This window comes from Mauremys mutica, chromosome 1 (genome assembly GCF_020497125.1).
Source record: "Mauremys mutica isolate MM-2020 ecotype Southern chromosome 1, ASM2049712v1, whole genome shotgun sequence".
Taxonomy (NCBI): Eukaryota; Metazoa; Chordata; order Testudines; family Geoemydidae; genus Mauremys; species Mauremys mutica.
This window is the reverse complement of record NC_059072.1, coordinates 264,391,432-264,417,878: the sequence shown is the minus strand read 5'-3', so window position 1 is coordinate 264,417,878 and position 26,447 is coordinate 264,391,432. Positions and strand designations below refer to the sequence as shown.

At 43.6% G+C, this 26,447-nt stretch overlaps 1 protein-coding gene across 2 annotated transcripts in view; it reads right to left on the bottom strand.

Annotated features, from left to right (window-relative positions):
* TMTC4 (transmembrane O-mannosyltransferase targeting cadherins 4) overlaps positions 1-26,447 on the bottom strand; it is an 82,249-nt gene that overhangs the window by 46,547 nt on the left and 9,255 nt on the right. For both annotated transcript variants that reach the window (XM_045008753.1, XM_045008761.1), the window contains exons 3-5: positions 26,016-26,131; positions 22,336-22,552; positions 19,169-19,256 (exon numbers count right to left, since the gene is read on the bottom strand). In XM_045008753.1, the coding sequence (XP_044864688.1) occupies positions 19,169-19,256; positions 22,336-22,552; positions 26,016-26,131 (421 nt within the window). The remainder of the gene's footprint in view (positions 1-19,168; positions 19,257-22,335; positions 22,553-26,015; positions 26,132-26,447) is intronic.

Genomic DNA, 26,447 nt, shown 5'->3' with positions numbered 1-26,447 from the left:
GTCAGCTGTCGACTAACTGCAGCGAAGACACCACGGTAAGTAGCTCTAAGTACGTCGACTTCAGCTATGTTATTCACATAGCTGAAGTTGTGTAACTTAGATTGATCCCCCCCTTGTGTAGACCAGGCCTGAATGTCATAGAACTCAGCAACTCCAGTGTTTAAGTGGAGGGCCAGTAGTGCAGCAATTAAGGTCAGGAAGCACAGATTATAGTAACATGAGAACTTCAGGGTCAGTGGGAAGACAGAGGGTTACCAGCAGATACTACTGTGGACAGAAGCCCTCAGAAGCAGCATATTGCTTGACAGCTGATGCTTTCAGGGCAACGTAACAGGCATTTCCAATATCTACATCACAACATGCCCAACTGTTTCAAGACACTTATGTATTCACTATGTTTGGACTTCAGAGAAGTACAACTGATTCTGTATGGCATAACCAATCACATGATTGCTCATAACAATCCAGGGACATAGATTTCTGAGACTACCTAGAACAAATCAATGTTTATGATTTAATGTTCCACTGCCATATTCTGTCTTTAGAATATTTTTGTCCGACAATTGGATCAGGCTTTTGGGGGAAAGGGAGATGTTTTCGGGGTACTTGGGATTTTTAAACAGACCTAGTTTTGGTGACTGTTTTGGTGAAATTAATATCAGAAGCAGTATGCTAGAATAGGATAGCAATTATCTTAAAATAATAAATAAGTAGTATAATATTTAGCACCTATGGCACCTTTCATGCATGAGATACCCGAAGATCTTTATTAACACAAACCCTGGTAGAGCACGGACTGTGTAGGACAGGGCGGGCAAACTTTTTGGCCTGAGGGCCCCATCGGGTTTCCGAAATTGTATGGAGGGCCAGTTAGGGGAGACTGTGCCTCCTCAGGCAGGCATAGCATGGCCTGGCCTCCAATCTGAGCCCCCCTGCTTCTCACCCTGACAGCTGCCCCGGGACTCTTGCCCCATCCAACCCCCCCTGTTCCCTGATGGCCCCCCCAGGGCCCCTGCCCCATCCATCCCTCCTTATCCACTGACCCTCCCACCCCTGCCTACCCCCTGCCACCCCATCCAACTGCTCCTCTCATTCCTGACTGCCCCCCGGGACGCCTACCCCCATTCCCTGCCCTCTGACTGCCCTGACCCCTTATCCACACCCCCAGCCGCCGACCACCACCCCAAACTCTCCTGCCCTCTATCCAACCCCCCCGCTCCCTGCCCCCTTATCGTGCTGCCTGGAGCATCGCTGGCTGGTGGCGCTACAGCCGCACCACCCAGAGCGCCAGGACAGGCAGCCATGCCGCATGGCTGGAGCGGCCATTCCACCGCACAGCACAGAGCACCGGGTCAGGCTACGGCTCTGCAGCTACGCTGCCAGGCAAGAGCTTGCAGCCCCGCTTTCCAGAGCATTGCGCCAGCAGCACAGTGAGCTGAGGGGATGGGGGTGGGGGAGGGGCCAGGGGAGAGCCTCCCGGGCCAGGACCTCAGGGGCCCATGGGCTGCATGTGGCCCGCGGGCCATAGTTTGCCCACCTCTGGTGTAGCAAGAGAAACCTTATGCTATTAGCAAGAGCTCACACATCCATACCCTTGAACATTGCAGCATTTTCTTCTCCCTTCCAGTTTGGGAAAGGAGGGGGATGTAAGAGAGAATGGTGATCAGGATACCCTGAGGTTACTGCATATGCTTTTTGAAAAGGGGCAATGCATTTTTATTTCCACCTGTTAAAGACTGGGCTGTGGGCAGTCTTGTCTAGTGGTTAAAGCAAGAGTTCAGCCTACCCGTTAGAGCTGGGTCCAGGGTGGGCAGAGTCCAGGAACAAGCCAAGGGTCAGTAACAGAAACAGGAGTCTAATGCCAGAGTTGGCAGGTCAACCAGAGTCATAAACCAGGGGCAGAGCCAAGGATCAGTACCAGAGAGGCAGGAGCAGAAGAGGAACCGTGGCTGGAACAAAGCAGGAGCAAGGATGGAACGAGGGCAAACGCAGCTGCAGGCTTGATATGCACTGAGCAGCCGGAGAGCTAATGTTGCTGGGTTCAAAAGCCAGCCAGCTGCCCTTCCTGACCAATCAGGTGATGCAATCAATCAGGTAGCCTGCTGCAGGCCAGCTTTGCTTATTGGGGTCTCAGGAGCCTGACTCTGCTGCAGGCCCTGTTTCCTGACAATAGCCCCTGTCCCCTTCCCCCCAAGTGTAACTCCTGTGGGCCTCGGGGCCTGTTTTCTTCAATCAGGCGCAGTGAAAAGCATGCAGGTCAGGGTCATGGATGTGTTCCCCAGATTCCCACAAGCATTCATCTGAGCCATATCCCTCTCAGTCAATTAATTACTGAAGCCTTCACCACAGTCAGTGACCATCCAAAATTTGCCATACCGTGTATTGTTCCTACTCTTCACTGGTTATCAGTGGGGTGGGGCTGTGAAAGGGATTTGCAGTATGTGGCTTTAACAGGGAGATATGGAATATGGGACAGTCCTTGAAAGGATTCCGATAGCTGTAGCCTCAAGGTTACTGGATTAATCTGTTCCATAATCTGAAAGGGCTCTCAAGTACTGGTGGTCCAGCTTCATAGACGAGTGAGTAGATCTAAAATTCTGGGCAGAGAGCCAGACCTTATGCCCTACTGAGAAGCTAGGGGCTGACTGACAGTGCAGACTGGCATATAGTTGGTAGGCTGCCTTAGCTTCTTCTAGCCAGCGTTTAAGCTTTTGGTGCACCTGATGGATGCAAGCAGTAAGGTCAGAAATAGCAGGCACTGGGGACTTGGTGGAGATCTTGGGGGGGAAGCAAAAGTGGAATCTATGCTTAGCAAAACAAGGGACACTGTTGGGTGGAGATGCGCGTGGCACTGTTGTAGGTGAATTCCTGTGAAAGATAAGCAACAATAATTAAGAAAGCAGTGTAGGTGCTACTCCAGAAACCGAATGATCTGTTCCGTCTGACCGTTGGTTTTTGGGTGGTAAGCAGTCAAGGTACAGGTACAGGTGTCAATTCTTGGAAGGCACCTGCCAAAATTTCTGCCAAAAATGAGAAAAACTGGGATCCCCAATCAGAAATTATGCTTGTTGGTAACCCACAAAGGCAAAAGATATTTTCTTCAAAAAGGAAGGCTTGTCTCAGGCGGTGTGGAAGCCCCAAATGTGGTACAAAATGCAGCATCTTCATAAGAAGATCCCCTACCACTAGAATTGTAGTGTGTCCAATGAAGGGCAGCAGTTCCACAAGAAAGTCCAGGGATGAGATGGGGTGGGCAAAGGCTCCAGGAGAGACAGTGGTCTGACACAAGGGTCTTCGTCCAGGCACAGAGATCACAGGACCTCACGTAAGTTGCTACAGAAGCATGCCAGGCTAGCCACCATAAGCTTCTAGACACCAGGTCCTGGGTCTTAAATTGGCCAAAGTGGCCTGCCAGAGGAGCGTCATGGCAGAATCTTAGGACATGGAGCCTGGCTGGCCCCTCAGGCACACAGATGCTTTCCTTGTGGTAGAGGATCCCACTGTGGCGGGTGAACGCCAAGTCAGTCTGATGGCTGGTATCTTCTAGGGCCCAATGGATTTGAATAGCAAATGATTCAAATGGACCCGATGGAGGGAATCAGACTGCCAGCACCACACTCCACAATAAAATTTTAAGGTCTGAGGATCATGGATGGGGTTTCCATGCCAGGCTCGTAACACTTGTCCTTTCTAAATAATGTGTGCACCTTCCCATTCCTTGTTCTGGTGCAGGTGATGACCATGAAATCAAAGGGTAGAGAAGAGAGACCACTAGGCCTGCTCTTGGTTCAAGGGCCAACCTGTCTTTAGGAATTCCAAGTTCCTATCAGTAAGAACTTGGACTGAGAATTTAGCACCTTCCAGGAGATGACACCACTCCTCAAAAGCCACTTTAATTTTCAATAACTGTCTAAAATGTCATAAATCTGCCCTGGTGGATTAAATCTGCATGAATGGAAGGCACAAGGATGAAGCTAGCCATCAGTGAGAGCTGGTCCCAGTACAAAGCTTAAAGCATCTACCTCCACTGCAAATGGTCTGTCTGGATTTAAGTGATCAAGATGGGGGCTGAGACGAATCTCTGCTTTAGGCCATCAAATGCAGTCTGTGGTTCTGGAGATAAACAATGCTCCCTAACATGGAAGTCGGTACTGGGGCACCCACACCAGAGAACCCCTTGATAAATCTCCTATAGAAATTGACAAAGCCCAGAAAACGTTGTATTCTGCAGACTTCTTTTAGTACTGCCCAGTCTGTGATGGCTGCCACCTTACATGGATCCATAGCCAGTTCATTATGGGAGATGACAGTCCAGAAACTCCACTGTGTTCTGGTCAAACTGGCATTTTTCCAGCTTGGCATACAGATGATTCAGGCAAAGCTTTTTCAAGACACTTTGCATGTGCTGGTCATGACGTACCTGATCCTAAAAAAAAGGATGATATCAGTAAATGACAAACTGATCCGGTATGTCCCAGAAGATGTCATGAATAAAATGCTGGAAGGTCACTGAGGGATGCACAGGGCAACTGGCATGACACGGTACTAGAAGTGGCCATACCGAGTGCAGAAGGCAGTCTTCCATTCATCTCCCTCTCACAGACATACCAGGTTCTAGGACCCACACAGATCTCACTTCATAAAAAGTCAAACGAGGCACAGATGGTCTAGGAGCTCATGAATGGGAGGGAGTGGACAGCAGTTCCCAACGGTCACCTTGTGAGTGTCCAGTAATCAATGCAGGGCTGCAAGGACCCATCCTCCTTCTTAACAAAGAAGATTGGAGCCCCGGCCTGGAATGTGGATGGATGGATGAACTCCTTCTGCAGGTTCTCCTGCAGATATGTGCAGAGAGCCTGCAGTTCCAGTTCAGAGAGGGCATATATACAGTGGAAGGGAGTCTCAGCTCTGGGCTGGAGGTTGACCGACAGTCATATCTCCAGTGTGGGGCTAGGGCATCCATGTTTCCTTTGTTGAATACATCAGTGAGGTCATAGTATTTTAGCAGTATCATGACAGCAGCAGACTGGTCTGTGGCAGGCCTGGCGTGTTTCACTGCTGTGAGCTTGCTTATGCAGAGTAGGGATTTCCCAGCTCATGGCACAAGCTGCAGAGAGTACTAGTCCTCTTACTGGCTTCTGGGAAACAGGGTTGTGGGAAATACTGCAAGTAGAAACATATCATCCCTTTCTGCCAGTGGATGTTGGGGTCATGTGCAGATAGCTAGGGCAGACCAAGATGACCACAGAGCAGGGGCCCAAATTAATTCACACTAGAGTATTTCCCCAATGCCCATGGAGAGAAACAACTGTTAGGAGAATGGTTTGGAGAATTACTGGGCCCAAGGACAGGAGCAAAGCATCAATGGTTTCCACGAGATCCAGAAAGTTCTTGCACAGAGTAGGAATCACTTGGGCCTTAAAGTCCCAGCACAGAAAATTGTCCAAGGCCCCCAAAATCAACTAGGGCTTCCAGGTGGATCTTGGGACTCTCAGAAAACTGGATCTGCGGTGGCAGTCGGAGGGATGTCAGACGCTGAATCATGATTGCTGTTGTCCCAACAATGGCACATGGGAGCCAAGAATTTCCAAAGGAGGGATGAGAGTGGACCACCACAGGTTACTTTATCGAGGCTGGGGCCTGGCATCTTCCTGACCCAATGACCAGCATGATCTTTGCTGGACATAACACTGTGAAGTATCTGCAACATAAGAACAGCCCTGACACTCTGCGTCTGTGCTTCTCTAGAAAAGGTAGACGTGGGCAGACCTGGTCAAACCACCTGGGTTCTGGAGCGAACTGCACAGTTGAAGAGTCAAGAGTCCAGCGTGTTGGCAGGGTTCAGAGGGCTTAACCAGGCTCATGGCACAGCTTGGTCAGCTGGTTGTCAATTTGAATGCACAAATTATTCAGGATGTCTAGACTAGATGGCGCTTTGAACCACACCAGTTCATCTTCAGCAGCTTTGTTCAATCCTAGCCAGAAATGGTGGCGCTGTGCTGCCTCGTTCCATTCAGCATCCATGGACAGATGGTGGAATCTGGCTATGTATTTGGCCACAAATCAACACCCCTACCGCAGCACTTGAAGTTTAGCCTTGGCAGTTCAAGAGCAGTGAGGGTCAGCAAAGATCACAAACACTGCTTGAATAAACCCCTCCAACTGGCCCAGGAGGGCAGGACTGTTCCAAAATGGCAGATGCCTAAGCCAAGACTTCCCCAGTCAATCAACTAATAAGCTCAACCCAAGCCTGGTCGGTAGGGAACAAAGAGGACATAAGAACAGGAGCCAGCACTGGTTCAGGAAGGCTCAGAATTGGCTGCGATCACAGCCAAATTTTTCTGGCAGCAGGATCTTCAGTTTCCAGAGGGCTGGAATTGGGGCACCTGCTGATGCCCCCTGCTCCTGCAAGTTTCATAGAGCTCCTACCAACTCTGCTAATGAAGGACTAGCCTGGGTGAGATCTATGTCAGCGAGATGGACTCCTAGCCTTGTTATTTTGGGAGGCTGCTCCAACTGTTAGAGACTGGGCCATGGGCGGTATGGCCTAATGGTTAAAGGGAAAATTCAGTCTACTGATTACAGCTGGGTCCAAGGTGGGCAAAGTCCAGGAATGAGTCAAGAATCAGTAGCCAAATGCCAAAGTGTAATCAGAGTCGTAAGTCAGAGGTGGACAGGAGCCGAATGCCAGAGACTGAAGGTCAACCAGAGTCATAAGCGAGGGCAGAGGATCAGTTCTGGAGAGGTAGGAGCCAAATGGGAACCAGGGCTGGAGCAGAGCAGAGCAAGAGCAGGAACTGGAACAGGAGCAAGTGCAACAGCAGGCATGATATGCACTGAGGGCAGAGAGCTGCTGCTGGGCTTAAAAGTCAGCCGCCCTTCCTGACCAATCATATGGTGTCGTCAATCAAGTAGCCTGCTGCAGGCCAGCTGTACTTGCTGGGTTGCCAGTAGACTGCTTCTGCTGCAGACCCTGCTCCCTGACACCACCCGGATAGTCTCAGCCAAACAGAAAGGACTTTATTTGAAATACAGATAGTATACAAGCAAACATAAAAACAAGCCAAATTCATCTTTGGGGTAACTATGCTGAAGGTTTTGGATGACGGAACCCAGGGATGCATTTGGCTTAGTATGTACCCCACTGAAGGGTTATTCCAGTCCAGCATGGAAATATAGACTTAGGAAACTGAACAACTCTGCTTACTTGAGAGGAAGGATGATCTTATGATTAAGGCATTTGACTAGGACTCAGGATATTGAGTTCAAAGCTCCCAGCTCTGCCACAGACTCCCGTTGTGACCCTTGATCTCTGTGTGCCTTGATTTCCTATATGTAAAATGGGGGTATAACGCTTCCTTTCTCCCACTCTTTGTCCAGGTTTCCACTTTAAATTAAGCTCTTTGGGACAGGGGCTCTCTCTTTCTACATGTAAACAGAACTTCTCACATAAAATGGCCCAAATCCTGGGCCCTCCGAATGCTATTGTAATATGATTAATATGAAACAAATGCAAAACTAAAAGCCTCAAGATGAGTAATTTCATGTTTGAGTATCTACTACTACAAAGAAAGTTTTCAAATTGATAGCCACACTGGAACAAGATTATTTTTCTCCATTCTTCTATCCTCATCATATACATATGGGGGCAAAATTTCCACATGAAGTAAGATAAAGCTCATGTTTCTCCTGAGCATGGATGCGTGCTCCTATTGTGTTGTAATGCCAGAGGCCAAGGGAAAACCAGCTCAAGTTTCCAGCTTGAATTGCCATAGTCCCAGACAGATGCTAACGTCACACCTATTTTACATTTGTTGTTACTTTTTTTCTTTTTTGCTCTCTTATATACACAAGAAGCAGAGACTACTTCTTGGGCACACCTTGATTCTCAGAAGCCAGAATAATCTCAGCATAATTCTGGTTAAGTACAAGCACTCCTAGATGTTGAAAGTGCTCAGCATGAAAAGAGAAATAAAAATCAAGCTCCTCTCCTTTATAAATGTAATTCCAGTCCCTTTATTCCCTTTTGCGCTTTCAAAAGGACAGTACTTTACTGTAAGATTTAAATATATATTTTCTTGTGTTTTTCCTTGGGTCAATAATTTTTATTCTTCATGCAGAAGTGTCAGTAGTGAGCTAGGCTGGAAAAATGATCCAGAAGAAAGGCACTTAGCAATGCCGTCAATTAACTGTTGAACAGCATTCTGAAAATGTAAAACATTGTAAAGTATAAGCGCTAATTATTATAAGATACACACATACCAACCAAGGTAATCAATTTAATGAAGCACATTCCCTTAACATTGCATTGCTTCCCACTAAGATCTTCTGTCAGAAAAGGAAACCAATCTTTGGTTGGCACCTGTACCTAGTTGAAAGCAGTACACCATATTGTGAGTGGGCATAGTGCCACACTAACAGATGGGGATGATTGTAAATAAGCCAAAGAAACAAAGTGTGCATTAAATTCCTGTTAAAAAAGCTGGAAATCAATGCAGGGTTTTGTACTTATACATAAAGAGATCTTAAGATTGCTGCTTCTAAGAAAAAGAATAAAGGCGAGAGTCCGGGTGACTGAATGACCAACCCACATGAGCTGGAGAAAAACCACTATGGGATGGTCATCCATTGATTGCTGTGGTGGGTGAAAATTTCTAAGTAATTCTGCATACACCGGATGCTCCACACTGTGGAATTAATTGAGCCTAGGCTTTTCTACTGTAACTGATGGACAGCTTGGATTTTTAAGGTGACAGCAGCCGTGTTTTTGAGGGGACATACCGCAGCACTTAAGAAAGCAAAGTTAACTTCTCTTTTGGAGAGACTTCACATTTATTATTATGATTCAACAAGAGTAAAAAAGTTAAGCGATGTCCTGAACCAATAAGCCACTCTCAGGTTTTGGGCTGGCCAACCAAACAAGGAAGAAAGAGCAGAGGTTCTCAAACTGGGGGTCATAATACCTCAGGGGATCACGAGCTGTCAGCCTCCCCCCCAGCCCCACTTCACCTCCAGCATTTATAATAGTGTTAAATATAAAAAGAAGTGTTTTAATTTATAAAGGGGGTCGCACTCAGAGGCTTGCTGTGTGAAAAGGGTCACCAATATAAAACATGGGGAACCACTAATCTAGAGTGCATAACCCAGCTACATAAAACAACCCACAGCCCTCTGGTTACCATGTGTAGTTTCCTTCTTTCCTTCCTCAAGAAAAGACCTGTCCATTTTCAATCTCCATGACACAAGTCTCAGCTGACTGATTTAAGCTACTTTCCCTTCAGCTTCAGAGACCCGAGGTAAGAACTCACTGGTCCAAAGAGACCAGGTTAGTATCTGCAATTGGAATTTAACTTCACATATTTCCTAAGACCAAGACCTCTTCATTCATCTCCAGTTCTTTGGCTCCATCTAGCACTGCTGTTCATAGACTCAGACTCATAGACTTTACGGTCAGAAGGGACCATTATGATCATCTAGTCTGACCTCCTGCACAATGCAGGCCACAGAATCTCATCCATCCACTTCTATAACAAACCCCTAACCTATGTCTGAGTTACTGAAGTCCTCAAATTGTGGTTTGAAGACCTCAAGCTGCAGAGAATCCTCCAGAAAGTGACCCGTGCCCCATGCTGCAGAGGAAGGCGAAAAACCTCCAGGGCCTCTGCCAATCTGCCCTGGAGGAAAATTCCTTCCCGACCCCAAATATGGCCATCAGTTAAACCCTGAGCATGTGGGCGAGACTCACCAGCCAGCACCCAGGAAAGAATTCTCTGTAGTAACTCAGATCCCAACCCATCTAACATCCCATCACAGACCACTGGACATACTTACCTGCTGATAACCAATGATCAATTGCTAAATTAATTGCCAAAATTAGGCTATCCCATCATACCATCCCCTCCATAAACTTATCAAGCTTAGTCTTAAAGCCAGGTATGCCTTTTGCCCCCACTACTCCCCTTGGAAGGCTGTTCCAGAACTTCACTCCTCTAATGGTTAGAAACCTTCGTCTAATTTCAAGTCTAAACTTCCTAGTGTCCAGTTTATATCCATTTGTTCTTGTGTACACATTGGTACTATGCTTAAATAATTCCTCTCCCTCCCTGATACTAATCCCTCTGATGTTCAGTTCAGCTATATATTCTCTTAGGACATCTACACTTCGAGCTGGGGGCTGGGGGCGGGGGGTGCTCAAGCAGACACACTCACATGCGCTAAAAATAGAATGTAGCCACAGCAGCGCGAGCTATGGGAGGAGCTAGCCGCCCCCATCATGTACCCATCCAGGACCCTGCATGCGTGTTCAGTGCAGCTAACCTGCTCTGCTGCTGCAGCTACGCTCTCTTGTTAGCACGCTAGTGTGATGAGCGCTAGGGCGAGTATATCTTCTCGAGTGGGACTTGCACCTCCAGCTCACAGTATGGACATACCCTTAGAGATGAAACTAGGACAGGGAGTGCCATGGCCTTTTGAGGTCCTAAAGGACCCATGTATCCCAAGAATCCCTAATCTAAGTATATAAACGTAAACTGCTCTATAAGGGGTCAATTCATCTATCACTAAGGCTATGATTTAGTCATGGGTATTTTTAGTAAAAGTCATGTTCAGGTCATGAGCAATAAACAAAAATTCACGGTCCATGCCCTATCCAGGGCTTGTACTATAAATACCCCTGATTAAATCTTAGGTGGGGGGGGTGCATGCTGCTCTAGGGGGCCGGAAGGGGCCTGCTGCTTGGGGCAGGGGGGAGAGACAGGGACAGCGGCACCAGCTGCCAGGGGCCACCAAGCAGCAGCTTCTCCAACTACCCCCAGAGCCACCCAACCGCTGCTGCTCTGGCCACCCCCGGGGCCGCTGCTGGGAGCCGCTGAGCTGCAGCTACTCCCACCACCCCGGCTGTTGCTTGGGTGGTCCCTGGGACCAGCCCTAAGGTCAGCCATACCGGCAGCTGCAGATGTCACAGAGGTTGCGGAAAGTCATGGAATCCGTGACAGATATGGAGCCCTATCTATCATTCACCTACAACCATGTCAGGGGAGAAATGCGCCACTCATTTCATACTACATAGAAAAGCTACACAATTATTTTAGACAGGAAGAGGAGAAATAAAACAGGGCTGAGATTTTCAAAATTAGCCATGCACATAGGAGACACCTGATGTGCAGACACATGAACTTCACACACACACACACCTCTCTGAAAAATCAGGCCCCAAGTGTTTAATGGCAAAAGAACAGTCATCTGCCAACTGCAAAACAGCTAACAGAAATAGTTCACAAAGTCTGCTTCAATACTATAATGGTAATCTTCACGTAGAAGAGATGAATATTTCCAGTCTAAACAAAATATGAGCAGTAGAACCATGCAAATGCACATCACTGTACTTTACTTTGAATGTTATACCACATTAAAGACAGCAAGAGGTGGGTGGAAAATAATATTAACCAGAAACTTTAAACTCTGAATAAAAAGCAAAAGCAGAACAAAGTCACTTTTAGCATGTGCACAATATAGGAATGAAGAGTATGATCATTTGGTTAATATCTTGGCCAAATATTATTCACATGCAGTGAATCTCAAGTTAATATCATCCCACATCACACAATTATCACAAATCCACAGAGCAAAACACCCACGACAGGATTGATTACAGGGCTGAGGACAAAGCAAGGCAGGATGAACATTATAGATCTCTTTATTAATTCCCCTAAGTACAGTGTATTAAAATTCAATCAACTTAACGTCAATAATTTACAACTGTCTTACAGGATCTACTATATCCTAACAGTTGTCAGCTCTTGCTTTTTCCAATAGCCAGAGTAGATTTTCAGTCCCAGATAAATGTGTTTTAAAATAGAGGGAGAGAATGAGAAAATGGATTAGCAGCTATGCAAATAAAATATTATCTGGAGGAGTTTAGTGACATCAAATACCATGAAAAGGGAGTGAGAGAAATTTAGACCCGGGACACACAAGACATAAATATACCCCATATCTTGATGCATTTTTCTTAAATGTAATACAAAAGACTCCAGTTAAACCAGAGTCTGTCTGGAGATGGTGGGGAGATGGTTGGGAGCTGTCCAGGTAATCTCCACACTGGAATTTATCACCGAGAGGGAAGAAAACAAAGTAAGAGAGGATACAGCCATGAGCAGAAGAATGGACATAAGGAGGAAGGGTAGTGTAGATACCAGTCTAATAGGTGATACTGGTGGTAGAATGTCTGTGCCTAACCAGATAAAGAATGTCAGTGAAGCCAAACAGCAAAAATTAAGCTGTCTGTACACTAATGCGAGGAGCCTAGGAAACAAAATGGAGGAACTAGAGCTACTGGTGCAGGAAGTGAAACCGGATATTATAGGGATAACAGAAACATGGTGGAATAGTAGTCATGATTGGAGTACAGGTATTGAAGGCTATGTGCTGTTTAGGAAAGACAGAAAGGCAAAGGTGGTGGAGTAGCATTGTATGTCAATGATGAGGTTAACTATAAAGAAATAAGAAGGGATGGAATGGATAAGACAGAGTCTGTCTGGGCAAAAATCACATTGGGAAAGAAAGCTACTAGAGCCTCCCCTGAGATAGTGCTTGGGGTGTGCTACAGACCGCTGGGATCTGATTTGGAGATGGATAGAGACCTCTTTAATGTTTTTAATGAAGTAAACACTAATGGGAATTGTGTGATCATGGGCGACTTTAACTTCCCAGATATAGACTGGAGGACAAGTGCTAGTAGTAGTAATAGGGCTCAGATTTTTCTGGATGTGATAGCTGATGGATTTCTTCATCAAGTAGTTGAAGAGCCAACAAGGGGGGATGCCATTTTAGATTTGGTTTTGGTGAGTAGTGAGGACCTCAGAAGAAATGGTTGTAGGGGACAACCTTGGTTCGAGTGATCATGAGTTAATTCAGTTCAAACTAGATGGAAGGATAAACAAAAATACATCTGGGACTAGGGTTTTTTATTTCAAAAGGGCTAACTTTAAAGAATTAAGGAAATTAGTTAGGCAAGTGGATTGGACTGAAGAACTTGTGGATCTAAAGGCAGAGGAGGCCTGGAATTACTTCAAGTCAAAGTTGCAGAAACTATCAGAAGCCTGCATCCCAAGAAAGGGGAAAAAAATCATAGGCAGGAGTTGTAGACCAAGCTGGGTGAGCAAGCATCTCAGAGAGGTGATTAAGAAAAAGCAGAAAGCCTACAGGGAATGGAAGATGGGTGGGATTAGCAAGGAAAGCTACCTTATTGAGGTCAGAACATGTAGGGATGAAGTGAGAAAGGCTAAAAGCCATGTAGAGTTGGACCTTGCAAAGGGAATTAAAACCAATAGTAAAAGGTTCTATAGCCACATAAATAAGAAGAAAACAAAGAAAGAAGAAGTGGGACCGCTAAACACTGAGGATGGAGTGGAGGTTAAAGATAATCTAGGCATGGCCCAATATCTAAATAAATACTTTGCCTCAGTCTTTAATAAGGCTAATGAGGAGGTTAGGGATAATGGAAGGATGACAATTGGGAATGAGGATATGAAGGTAGATATTACCACATCCGAGGTAGAAGCCAAACTCAAACAGCTTAATGGGACTAAATCGGAGGGCCCAGATAATCTTCATCCAAGAATATTAAAGGAACTGGCACATGAAATTGCAAGCCCATTAGCAAGAATTTTTAATGAATCGGTAAACTCAGGGGTTGTACCGTACGACTGGAGAATTGCTAACATAGTTCCTATTTTTAAGAAAGGAAAAAAAAGTGATCCGAGTAACTATAGGCCTGTTAGTTTGACATTTGTAGTATGTAAGGTCTTGGAAAATTTTTTGAAGGAGAGGGTAGTTAAGGACATTGAGGTCAATGGTAATTGGGACAAAATACAACATGGTTTCACAAAAGGTAGATCGTGCCAAACCAACCTGATCTCCTTCTTTGAGAAAGTAACAGATTTTATAGACAAAGGAAATGCAGTGGATCTAATTTACCTCGATTTCAGTAAGGCATTTGACACGGTTCCACCTGGGGAATTATTAGTTAAATTGGAAAAGATGGGGATAAATATGAAAATTTAAAGGTGGATAAGGAACTGGTTAAAGGGGAGACTACAATGGGTCATACTGAAAGGTGAACTGTCAGGCTGGAAGGAGGTTACTAGCGGAGTTCCTCAGGGATCAGTTTTGGGGCCAATTTTATTTAACCTTTTTATCACTGACCTTGGCACAAAAAGCGGGAATGTGCTAATAAAGTTTGCGGATGACACAAAGCTGGAAGGTATTGCTAACACAGAGAAGGACCGGGATATCATACAGGAAGATCTGGATGTTCTTGTAAACTGGAGTAATAGTAATAGAATGAAATTTAATAGTGAAAAGTGCAAGGTCATGCATTTAGGGATTAATAACAAGAATTTTAGTTATAAATTGGGGACACATCAGTTGGAAGTAACAGAGGAGGAGAAGGACCTCCGAGTATTGGTTGATCACAGGATGACTATGAGCTGCCAATGTGATATGGCCGTAAAAAAAGCTAATGCATCAGGCGAGGTATTTCCAGCAAAGATAAGGAGGTGTTAGTACCGTTATATAAAGCACTGGAGAGACCTCATCTGGAATACTGTGTGCAGTTCTGGTCTCCCATGTTTAAGAAGGATGAATTCAAACTGGAACAGGTTCAGAGACGGGCTACTAGGATGATCCGAGGAATGGAAAACCTGTTTTATGAAAGGAGACTGAAAGAGCTTGGCTTGTTTAGCCTAACCAAAAGAAGGTTGAGGGGGGATATGATTGCTCTTTATAAATATATCAGAGGGATTAATATTAGGGAGGGAGAGGAATTATTTAAGCTTAGTACCAATGTGGACACAAGAACAAATGGATATAAACTGGACACTAGGAAGTTTAGACTTGAAATTAGAAGAAGGTTTCTAACCATTAGAGGAGTGAAGTTCTGGAACAGCCTTCCAAGGGGAGTAGTGGGGGCAAAAGGCATATCTGGCTTTAAGACTAAGCTTGATAAGTTTATGGAGGGGATGGTATGATGGAATAGCCTAATTTTGGAAATTAATTTGGCAATTGATTATCAGCAGGTAAGTATGCCCAGTGGTCTGTGATGGGATGTTAGACGGGTTGGGATCTGAGTTACTACAGAGAATTCTTTCCTGGGTGCTGGCTGGTGAGTCTCGCCCACATGCTCAGGGTTTAACTGATGGCCATATTTGGGGTCGGGAAGGAATTTTCCTCCAGGGCAGATTGGCAGAGGCCCTGGAGGTTTTTCGCCTTCCTCTGCAGCATGGGGCACGGGTCACTTTCTGGAGGATTCTCTGCAGCTTGAGGTCTTCAAACCGCAATTTGGGGACTTCGATAACTCAGACATAGGCTAGGGGTTTGTTACAGAAGTGGATGGGTGGGATTCTGTGGCCTGCATTGTGCAGGAGGTCAGACTAGATGATCATAATGGTCCCTTCTGACCTTAAAGTCTACGAGTCTATAATCCAGACAAAAGTCAAAAGTAAACCAAACTAGACAAGCGTGCTAGAATATAACAAACTGCAAAAAACATTCTTCTCTCCTGAAAGTTTTCCAGGTTGACAACTTCTCCTGCTTTCCTGCACCCCTGGAACAGCTTCGATACTTCACCCCTCCCTGGCAGTGCCAGCTTCCTCTCTGGACCTTTTCAGGTCTGACTCCCAAAAATGTAAAAAAGACATCTTATTGCTTAACAGGTCTGTTCTTTCTAAATAGTCAGTCATATGCGCTTACCTTGGAGACAAAAAATGTTTTTATGGATTTTTACTCCTGCATGCCCTGCAGAACCATCACAGTTAAGGGGATGTCTATACTGCAGCCAGTAGTGTGATTTGCAGTTCAGCTGCAGCACTAGCTGTACGCTAGCTATCTCTGTTAAAAAAAGAAGCGAGGACACTGCAGTGGATGCTAAAGCACTGGCTGCACAAATGTGCCTGACCCCCAGGGTACACACACACTTGTGCAGCTGGCATATCAGCAGAATTGTTCACAGACTCTGATCACTGTGAAAACCCACTAAGGCAATGGGTCCACAAGTATCACCGAGGGCCTAATTGGGTCATCTTTATTAGTGGCGAAGGTGTGCGGAAAGAAGGAACCCAACTTGAGTCTAAGGAGGCTGAGTTTGCAGGGATATTTGGTGAGGGAGAAGTGGAACCCACATCTTTTTCCTTACAAAAACTACATTTGTTCTGAAAGTCAGTCAAACACCAAAGCATACAGTGGCATTTTACAGTCACTTTTCAGACTAGAACTCCGCTTTAAGAACAGAACCAGCCTGTGCCAACATGTGTGTAACCTGGAAGGGGGGAGCACCCTCTTGCACCTGTGCTCCTCCTGCCAACTTCCATGCGGCCTGCTACTGCTTTCCACAGTATCTCACTACATCTTTAACAAATATTCCCTCATTTATGACTCCCCAGACTGAATCTGTGATATATGAGCTGAGGCAGTTATGAAAGGCTCCTAGGAGAAGGCAACTGAATTCAGATTTTGGGAGAGCCATGAGCAGAAAGCTTGGATACAATTCTTGGGCATGAAGAAATCCTCGGTTGCTTTCCCCAAACAGTGCCAAAGGTGGTGTGGTGAGGGCCATTATGAACTTTGGGAGAGCTGAATTGGCCTGGAAGATAAAAGGCAGGGAGATTGGGCTTTCCCTGATAAACCAGCTTAATAAAGAATAACTATATCTGTTAACGCTGAATGTTCTTAGGTCACTAGTATTGATGTAATGCCACATCTGTCCCACACAACACACTGTTTTAAGTACTCTATAGGAGTCTGCTAAAAGCACAAGAGTCAGCATTTTCAAAGATTAGCCCCATGCCCACCACAAGACATTTCTTCAGAAAACAGAGTTCCCATCTTATGACCTCAAGGGACCAGGATGAGGTTAAGGAAAGATGAGACTGTTTCTTTCATGGAATTTTTCTCCAGCTTTACTTTTTATTTCTCCTGTCAGTAGTACCATAAAGACAGTTGTCTGCAATTCATTGTTTCCAATAGATTGTCCAAGCAGTACTCTGTACATCCTTCTACACATTGAAGGGTTCCTCCACTACATCGCTGGCCAGAGGTTTCTGCACAAGGTGGCTAATAAAGTAACCAAGGCTTCTTAAAACAGCCTGGCTAGTCTTTTTGTATTGCACAAATATTCAGAATATGTAGGATCAGAGCCTAAAGATTCTTTTCAATAATTTTCAGTCTACTCATCATAGTAAAATTGTTATTTTAAAAAGGCTCCAAGAGTCATGCTAATTTTTTGTTCCTGTGTTCTTCTAGTGGCGTTCTACCTCTGCCACATATCTACCAGCATCAACAAACTGGCAGACAAGTCTCATATAGGGTCTTATTGCATGCACAAAGTTGTCTTTAATTTATTTGATTTAGTATAGAGTGATTGCAGGGAAATATAGCATATAGAATCACATAAATGTAGATCTGGAAGGGACCTCAAGAGGTCATCTACCCCATCCCCCACACAGAGGCAGGATTAAGTATACCTAGATGATCCCTGACAGGTGTTTAACTTGTTTTTAAAAACCTCCAATGACCTTTTCTGACACAAATATGTAGCGAGAGAAGTAAATAGAAAATACAAGATGGTGTCTGGACTATTCATTGTGAGCATGATGGTGTAGAGTTTCTTGATTAAGCTCAGTTTAGTTGGCATAGTCACTAGCTACACAAACATTTAGAAGTGAACAGCAGCCATTAAAAATCATTTATGTGGCCAGTAGTCTATCGTATCTTAGAGAAGTATTATAACAAAGTTCTTCTACCACAGCACTCACAGAGCCACTAGATAGGGCCCTAACCCCACCCACATTTCTGGCAGAGGCACATTAAGATGCTATAGCCAGATTTTCAATGCTCTGTACACATATGTATAACTTCATGATCAGACAATGTAATTTTTTTTAGACACCTCTGTTAAATAGGGCCCCAAGATATTTTCTCAAAGCAAAGTATCTGTACCACCAAATTTCTTCCAGATCAAATACCACAGCAGAGCTCACTTGGAAGAGTGTCTCTGAAAGGTCTATGCATGTTAAAATAATACAGGTGCTGTGAACTAAAGCCTATGGGCCAAATTCAGTACACCTTAAACATGTTATGAGCTTACTGAAACCTTGTTCTAAGTTGAGTTAAAACCTTGAGATTGGAGGGTGCATTTGCACCCATCAATTAACATAACTGTAATGATATATTAATCACAAACCTGCAGCTAAGAAAAAAGGGTTATATGAACCTGCCCAGGAGTCCTCGATAGCATGAGCACAGGGAGTTTTGCTGAGTATTGTTTTGCGTAAGGGGAGAGTGTATGTGAGAGAGAAAGCAAAACAGGACAGAAAGAAAGAGAGAAAAAAAGAAAGAGCACCTGAAGAAATCCAAGGTGAAGCCTATAAGCATGGTATGACCCCAAGAGGAGTAGCAGTAGTCTGGATAAGAGTGCTGGCTGACAATAAGGTTGGGCCCATAAGCTAAGAAACGTCTTTTGCCCTTGTCTCCTCCTACATTTGAACAAGCAGGATTTGTGTATTTAGAAAGGCACGTACCAACATTGCGTCAAAAAAAAATAGACTCCATCATCAACCTTTTCTCCGAAACGGAACATTTCCAGGACTCTGAACCTTAGTTACGCACTTGGGTCAAAAAGGGGGTAAATGACCAAGCACTTCCACTGAATTCAGAGGGACTAGTCACGTAAGCAAAGTGAGCAGGACTTGGCTGTATTTTAAAATACAAGTAGGGCTTATAAAGTTCATTCCTGCGTAAACAATCCCAGCATAATGTTGACAAGCATGCCAAAAAGATTAAAATTGGAAAGTTAGCCTGTCAATTTATACCCAGAGATACATCGGTTTAAACTGATTTATTCCTTTATGTTCATAACAAATAAGCCCTGTTACAAAACAAATCTTTTACATAAAATGTGTCTCTAATGTAATGTACAACAGGAGTCAGGTATAGAGTTTCTCCCATTTCCTCTAGTGGCATGTACCTGTTAAAATAGATCTTCTGTATTTCCTGATAATTTAAACAGCAGTAAAAATAGCTCATGTCAAGCTGATGGTTTAGTTTACTGTACTTTACAGAGGCTGTGAATAAAAATAATGAATTACACAAAAGAGGCAAACATAATGCTTACTTTCTCTAAAGGCTTTACAGTAGCCAAGGAAAGACAACAAAAAGAACAGGGCACACAGCAGGTCTGCTCTGCCAACAATCCCTGCAACCTTTGAAAAAAGAAAAAGAAAAAAGGATTTACTTTGTTTTTTCTTTAAAAAATATTTTTGATATGTGAGAAAACGTAGAAATATAATTCACTGAAAATATGAAACGGACATAACATTTTGTGTCACTTTCATTTCTGTAAATTGTTTTAATAAACTTTATAGGACCCTGGGCATTTTCCCTGATTTTGGAGGAATATTTGTTTGTTGACAGAAGACGCCACCCCCACTTGCCTCACTGGAGTTCTCTAGTCTTCTCTTGGGCAAAGCACAGGGCTCAGAGTGAAATGCAGACTCTAGAGCAAGACTGTGTTACTCTCAAATGAGTAAACTGCATCACTTAAATAGAATTTTCGAGAGCTGAAAGGTCTAGCGGTTTGAGTGCAGGACCAGGAGACTGATCGAAAGCCCACTGGAGTCAATGGAAAGATCCCCTCGATTTCAAACGAGCTTTTAATTCAGGCCTTTGGGAAAGAAACTGCTGAATTCTAATTCCAGATCTGAAAGAACCCCTGTGTGGCTTTGGACAAGCCACTTAACCCTGCCTCAGTTTCTCTATTTGTAAATTAAGGATAATAGTATTTCTCTACCTCATAAGCGTGTTGTGAGGATTAACTCAATGGCTGTAATGCGCTTTGAAGGTGAAAGTCAAAGTGCTGTTCTGTTTCAGGAACTGTTATCAGCTAATGACACAAAGAATCAATTCTAGAAATAAACATCAATGTGTTACAGCAAAGGGCCTGGTCCTCTAATACCTACTGTCTTATTGACTTCAACAGCACTCTGTGTGAGACAGAGGCACAGGATCAGGCCCACAGCCTCTGGTCTCAAGGCAACACACAGTTTTAATTTTACAATCAAACTAGCTATCAAATCCATGCAACAGGTAATATTTTAATAACTCATGTTTGAACAGGAAGAATTCAACACATTTTGTTTTTTAAGAGACAAAACTATACAGCAGAAGTACTTACCTGCTACTCAGAAAAATCATACTGACATAACAAATTTTATCTTCAGACATTACCAAGACGAAACTTTTCAATATCCATTTTACATATGAAAGCTTTAAAATTCCTTGGTTTTGAACATACCAAAAATCAAAACAGGGAAGTGACAAACTCTTCACAGTTACCATGTGTCAAAACTTGCCATCTAATTTCAGAGACGGGTTGTCATGATTTCAAAGCAACTGAGTTTTCAGCCTCCTGGGAGGTGCTATTTGAGGGGTGAGAAACGCATTCATGTATGTGCTGGAAGCACACAATGTCTTGATTGTTACAGTTAAAAATATTGAGTGTAAAAGATTTATAATTCATTGTTTAGCAGATTAAGTACATCTGTGCACCATCTGATCTAAGAAAAGGCATGTTTATTTTCAGCATGCTAGGTTCTTCTTTCCAAAATATAAACAAATTTTATAGTTCCCAATCCTGCAAGCTCATATATACAAACAGACCCCCTGAGCCCATGCAGATTAGCTTGCAGAATTGGGGCCTTAGTAACATTTAGAGCCCAATTTAAACAAATGTGTAATAGTTTATATTATCAAGGACTAGGCAGTAATTCTATTGTTCAGGCTGCACTAAGATTTCACGGATTCCCAGGTGCACAGAAGCTGCGCTCTCCACCACATTTTTGCCCTACATCTGGTCTTTGGGACAGCCAAGAGCACTCTTCACCCTCACATAACTTTACACTGGTAGCCACGGTTCTCTAGATTGCCGAAATGCAGAATGCTCCGGTCACACCTCTTACGAAGGGTGGGGGACAGGAAAGCCTGATGTAGAGCTCTGTACATAAGGATCCCCCTGCACAACAGCAATTCCCCAGCAGGCTGTTTAATATAGCTGTCCCTTTCTTTTTCACCATCAGCATTGTGCAAAAGGGATGGAGCAGGGCCAAGGATCTGGCTCAAGTGGTGGAGTAAATCCCTTTGCTATGTATGGAAAATGTGTACCAAACTTAAGAGCACTTACTTCTAGGGCACACACTGAACGTTAGAATTAAAACTCTTTAATAATTTACAATGGAAAGGCAGTTAAAATGCCTCCTGTTGGATTATGAATATTCAGGAATTTTAAGGTCAGAAGGTACCATTTGTGATTATCTAATCTGACCTCTTGCCTAACACAGGCCATAGGGCTTCCTTGAATTAATTCCTCCTTAAGTCCAATAACTACTGTTGAACTAAAAAGCTTCTCTTTTAGAAAAACCATCCAGTTTTTAATTAAAATATTCCCATTAACAGAGAATCCAACACAACTCTTGGTTAATTGTTCCGAAGGTTATTGACCCTCGCTGTTAAAAATGTGCACTTTAGTTCAGTCTGAATTTATCTAGCTTCAACTTTCAGCCACTGGACTTTGTTATTCCTTTTTCTGCTAGATTAAAGTGCCCATTATCAAATTTTTGTTTTGTATTTTTATTGCAGACTAATCAAGTCAGTCCCTTAACCTTCACTGTGTTAAACTAAATAGATTGAGCTCTTGCGTCTATTGCCATATGACTTGTTTTCCAGTCCTTTAATCTCTAGCATGGCTCAGTTCAGAACCCTCTCTAATTTATCAACATCTTTTTTGAACTGCAAGCACCAGAACTGGACACTGTGTTCCAGGAGTTGCTGCACCAGTGCCAAACACAGAGGCCATATAACCTCCCTGCTCCTAGTTGAGACTCCACTTTATGTAAAGCAAAGAAAGGAATTAACAGTGATTAAGCCCTGGCATGCAGTTTATTCATGCCTCTCCTCTACTGTTCATGAGATAGCATGTCCAGCAATGTATTCTTTATCCACTAACTAAAGATGGATGGCCTGAAAGAATAGTGTTTATCTATTGTACTTTACCTTTTTTGCCCTAAATAGTGACTTGCTCTGAAGAAGCACTAACTTGTGAGCATATTAACCATAATATTACATGATTCTCAATGTAATACATGCAAAGCTGTAACAATAGATACTCTGGGTAGTAATGACAGATACAGTGTGCAACTTATAGGAATGTTCCAGGATTAATTAGCGTTGGTCAGGAACTTTGGAGATATAAAACATTATACAAAGATATAAGTATTAGGTACTTACACATTCAGTATGCACTGGATGCACAGCAAACAGTGAAGCAGCTAGAAGAGATGCTTTTGGAGCAAGGTATAGCCTTCTTCCTTTACTGCTGTATTGCAGCCCACCCAATAATATCGAGAAGACATCAACCATTAATACAGAGATAGCACAATGCAGTATTATATTGATGACATGAAAACCCACTGGGTGAAAGCCTCCAGCAAAAAGGTAATTAAATCTACACAAAAACAAAAACATTGAGATTAAGAGTCAGAGGAGAGCTTGGAGACACTGGAAAGAAAAACTAAACACTCCTGAAGAAAGAGTAGTAGCCACTGCACGAGAAGCTTAATATTAAAAGTACATTTTAAATAATATCTAACACACCCACCTTACCATGGTTCTGACTCCTAGCCTGCAGCTACCAGGCCCTGATCCTTTCCCAGAGGATTTCCCTACGGAATAACATCCATACCTTCACACCAGTGCCAATTTGCACGACCACTACCTTTACAAGATCCCAAATGGGAAACAGCGACTGTGGCTGCTTCTCAGTTGGTGCCATAACTTTAAAGTTGCATGTTCTAGTAGTGCTCTGGGATGCAACCCTGTGTAAAATTAGAAAGTTGGAGAGTCCTGCAGAAAAGCAGCCCAATCTCCTGGAGGGCATCTTTGAACTTCAGAGATAGTATGTGCACATGAATGTTCCTGGGGGTGCAAGCAGGAAGGATGGTGTAATACGAGACTGTTCTTTCAGATTATACACCTCTACCCCAATATAATGCGACCTGATATAACACAAATTCGGATATAACGCGGTAAAGCAGTGCTCCGGAGGGACGGGGCTGTACGCTCTGGCGGATCAAAGTAAGTTTGATATAACAAGGTTAGATTTTTTGGCTCCCGAGGACAGCGTTATATCAAGGTAGAGGTGTACCTTAAAATAAATGTTTAAAAAAAAAAGTCCACACCACTCACATACTAAGGTCCTAACTGACTTGCATAGACACTAAAGATCCCATGAAGCTTTCAGTTTAAAAAAAAAAAAAAAAAAGATTTGTCACAGGATCCTTGGCCAAATTTTTTCCAGTGTGTATGGCCTACTCACTGCTGGGTTTTCACTCTCCACTCCAGTGGTGGTTGCATTTCCGTGGTGCTCTATACATACAGTTAAGTGATGTACTTTAGGATTTTGCACAAGGAAAACGCACAACATAATTATTATTTAAAGGTGTATGTGGAAGCAGCATTCTTTCGGGGACAGGGAAGGGAGTGCAGGTGGAAAGAGGTCAGGAAAGTAGGCTGGAGAGGTGAGAGAGGGAATTAGTACTGGTCAGGCTGTTTGGATAAAGGTTCAGTGTAGGTGCTTATTCTGGGTAGGAAAGCTGAAGGGGAAAAAGTGTACCACAATTTTCTGTATAATACAAGCAATATGCTAAAAACATACAGAAACTTAATTTAGATAATGAATTTCACCTAGTATGTCTATCCAACCTGCATCTGGCTTAAGTGGAGTTCAATATGATGATCTAACCTGTTATAAATGTGTAATACACATAAAAGCAAAGTCTTAAGGGAGTTAGGGAAGGCCAATTTCTTGCTTGAGGAAATAGCATTTTACTGGCTACCTCCACGTGTTCCTCTACGGTTTCAGATTTTTAAATACTTGTGCGTAGGTTTTCGGTTTAAATTAACCAGGGTGTTACTGGAGTCAGAATGAGCTTCAGAGGCCGCAGGAGGAAAGGAATCATTTTATAATGTATGTTTTATGCAATATCTGGAAGCCTGTAATAGGCATTTCAAACACCCAGACATTTACATTATTTGTATTTGTATTACCGTGGTGCCTAGACTGGACTGAGATTGGACCCCATAGTTCATGGTCACAGCCCTTCCTTGACCATGCAGGGGAGGAAAGGGAAGTAAGGTCCCATGCAGACCCTTCTCTCACCATTACAGTTGGAGTCACAGATTGAGCAGGGGAATACTTGCCCAATACTCCCCGCTGAGAGCAAGTGAGTGGGGAGGAGTCCTGGATCTGCCCCCTTTACTCACCAGGGGGAGTGGCTGGCCAGGCTCACAGCATGCAGTAAGCAGCTCCATGACAAGGGTGAAGTTACTTACTCCTTTCCCAGGCAAATGGGGTGTACGGATGAAACTCAGTCTCCCTGGTCCGCTTCTAGGACAGTGCAGCTACATCCACCCCCCGCCCCATCCCCACGTAGACTGTAAACTGTGAACTTCTACAATCTAGCCATTGTGAGAAAGTCCCATGGCCCTTGCCCCAAAGAGCCTACGACCTAAATGGACAAGAACAAGGCTGGGTGTGGAAACAGAGGCACAAAGAAGCAAAGTGACTTGCCCAAGATCACTTTGCAAGTCAGTGGCAGAGCAGGGAAAAGAACCCAGTTCTACTGATGCCCAGACCTGTGCTCTATTCACTGAACCACGCTGCCTCCAGTACAGCTATTATAAGAAAGCAAAAATATATGTACAAAGATACATTAATACATAGCAGGAAAGTACACCTCTACCCCGATATAACGCTGTCCTTTGGAGTAAAAAAAAATCTTACCATGTTATAGGTGAAACCGCGTTATATCGAACTTGCTTTGATCCACCAGAGTGTGCAGTCCCGCCCCACCGGAGCGCTGCTTTACCGCATTATATCCGAATTTGTGTTATATCGAGGCGCGTTATATCAGGGTAGAGGTGTATATTAAAACTGAATCAGAGGGAGGACGGGGTGAGTAGTTAAAAAACAAACTGTCAAGCTGAGGTTAGAGTAGATGGGCAGAGATCAAAATGCAACCAAACCCCAGGAAAATGAGAACAGAGCCCATTTTTGTTTAGTTTTATACTTATCTCACTGCATTTTAGCACCTAGATTAGAAGCTACTATTATTGATGTTCTATATATACTTAAGATAGATTGATAAACACAAAACTGGGCACTTAGCTTTGTTTCGTTTTTTAATCTATGTATACATCAACCAGGATGTATACAGTTCAGTCTACTTACACCAAAGGGTTCTGGTGACATGAATATATTTCTCTAGCTACATTCTTACTGTTTAATATCACAGCACCTCTTGCCATAGGAAAAAGAAGGGAAGAAGAAATTGAGCGAAAGGGAGAAAACTGGTTTAGATCATAGAAGGGTCTTCAGACCTTAAACTGATAATTTGTGGAAGCTGCTCAGACATTACAGTGATTAAAGAGAAAAAAAAGACAATTACAGAATCTGAGGTAGGGATACTTTTCTTGGTATATTAAACGTGACTCTGGGGTAAATTTAAGTAGGAAGTATTATATAATTTATATTATATAAACAATTATGAATAATGTTCTCATCTATCCAGGCTCCACTTTTCTTCCTACTGGGCAGAATTTACCCTTATGCAGAGCACCAACACGAGGTCTATGCATCAATTAAATCCCTTATGCTGGCCCTCTGCATAAGGGTGAATTTCACCCTTTGGTTCCGAACCTGCAACAAGCTGTGGGACGTGGGAGTTCACCTGCATGGAGCTTATTGCACGCTCAGGTCTTTGGAGTTAAGCAAGGTAGTAGCTGTACTGCAAATAAGTTGCATCAGAGATTTCACTTCCCTCAAAGTCTCTTATTTTCCAAAACAAAAAAAGTCAGTTAACAAAATAAACCTCCAAACGCAGTACTATGGGAACGGCACCAGGTCTCACCTGAAAGTCAGGACAGTAAGTGGTCGATATGATTTGTGGCTGGTATTGCTGCTGAGTTTGCCACCCCAAAAGTCATGATGCCACAGGTCACCAAGTGGAGTTTCTGCTCTGAGGTCCTGAAAGAACACACGTTTAGCACCACATTGTTAACATTTCAGTTTAGTTAAAGCAGTTGGAAAGAGACCAGTTACATACAAAGCAAATGGCCACCACCATGACCATATTTTATAGACAACACTTTCTATCAAGTCTTTTAGTGACTGGCTACTGAAACCTGATCGATAGTTCCAAGCCTTTTCAATACCCTCTTGTATTCCTTTAATTATTGTGGACTAGATCCTCATATGGCATAAATCAGCATATTTTCATGAATTTCAATGGAGCTATGCTGATTTCCACCAGTTGATGTTCTGACTCAACAGCTCTCGTGTA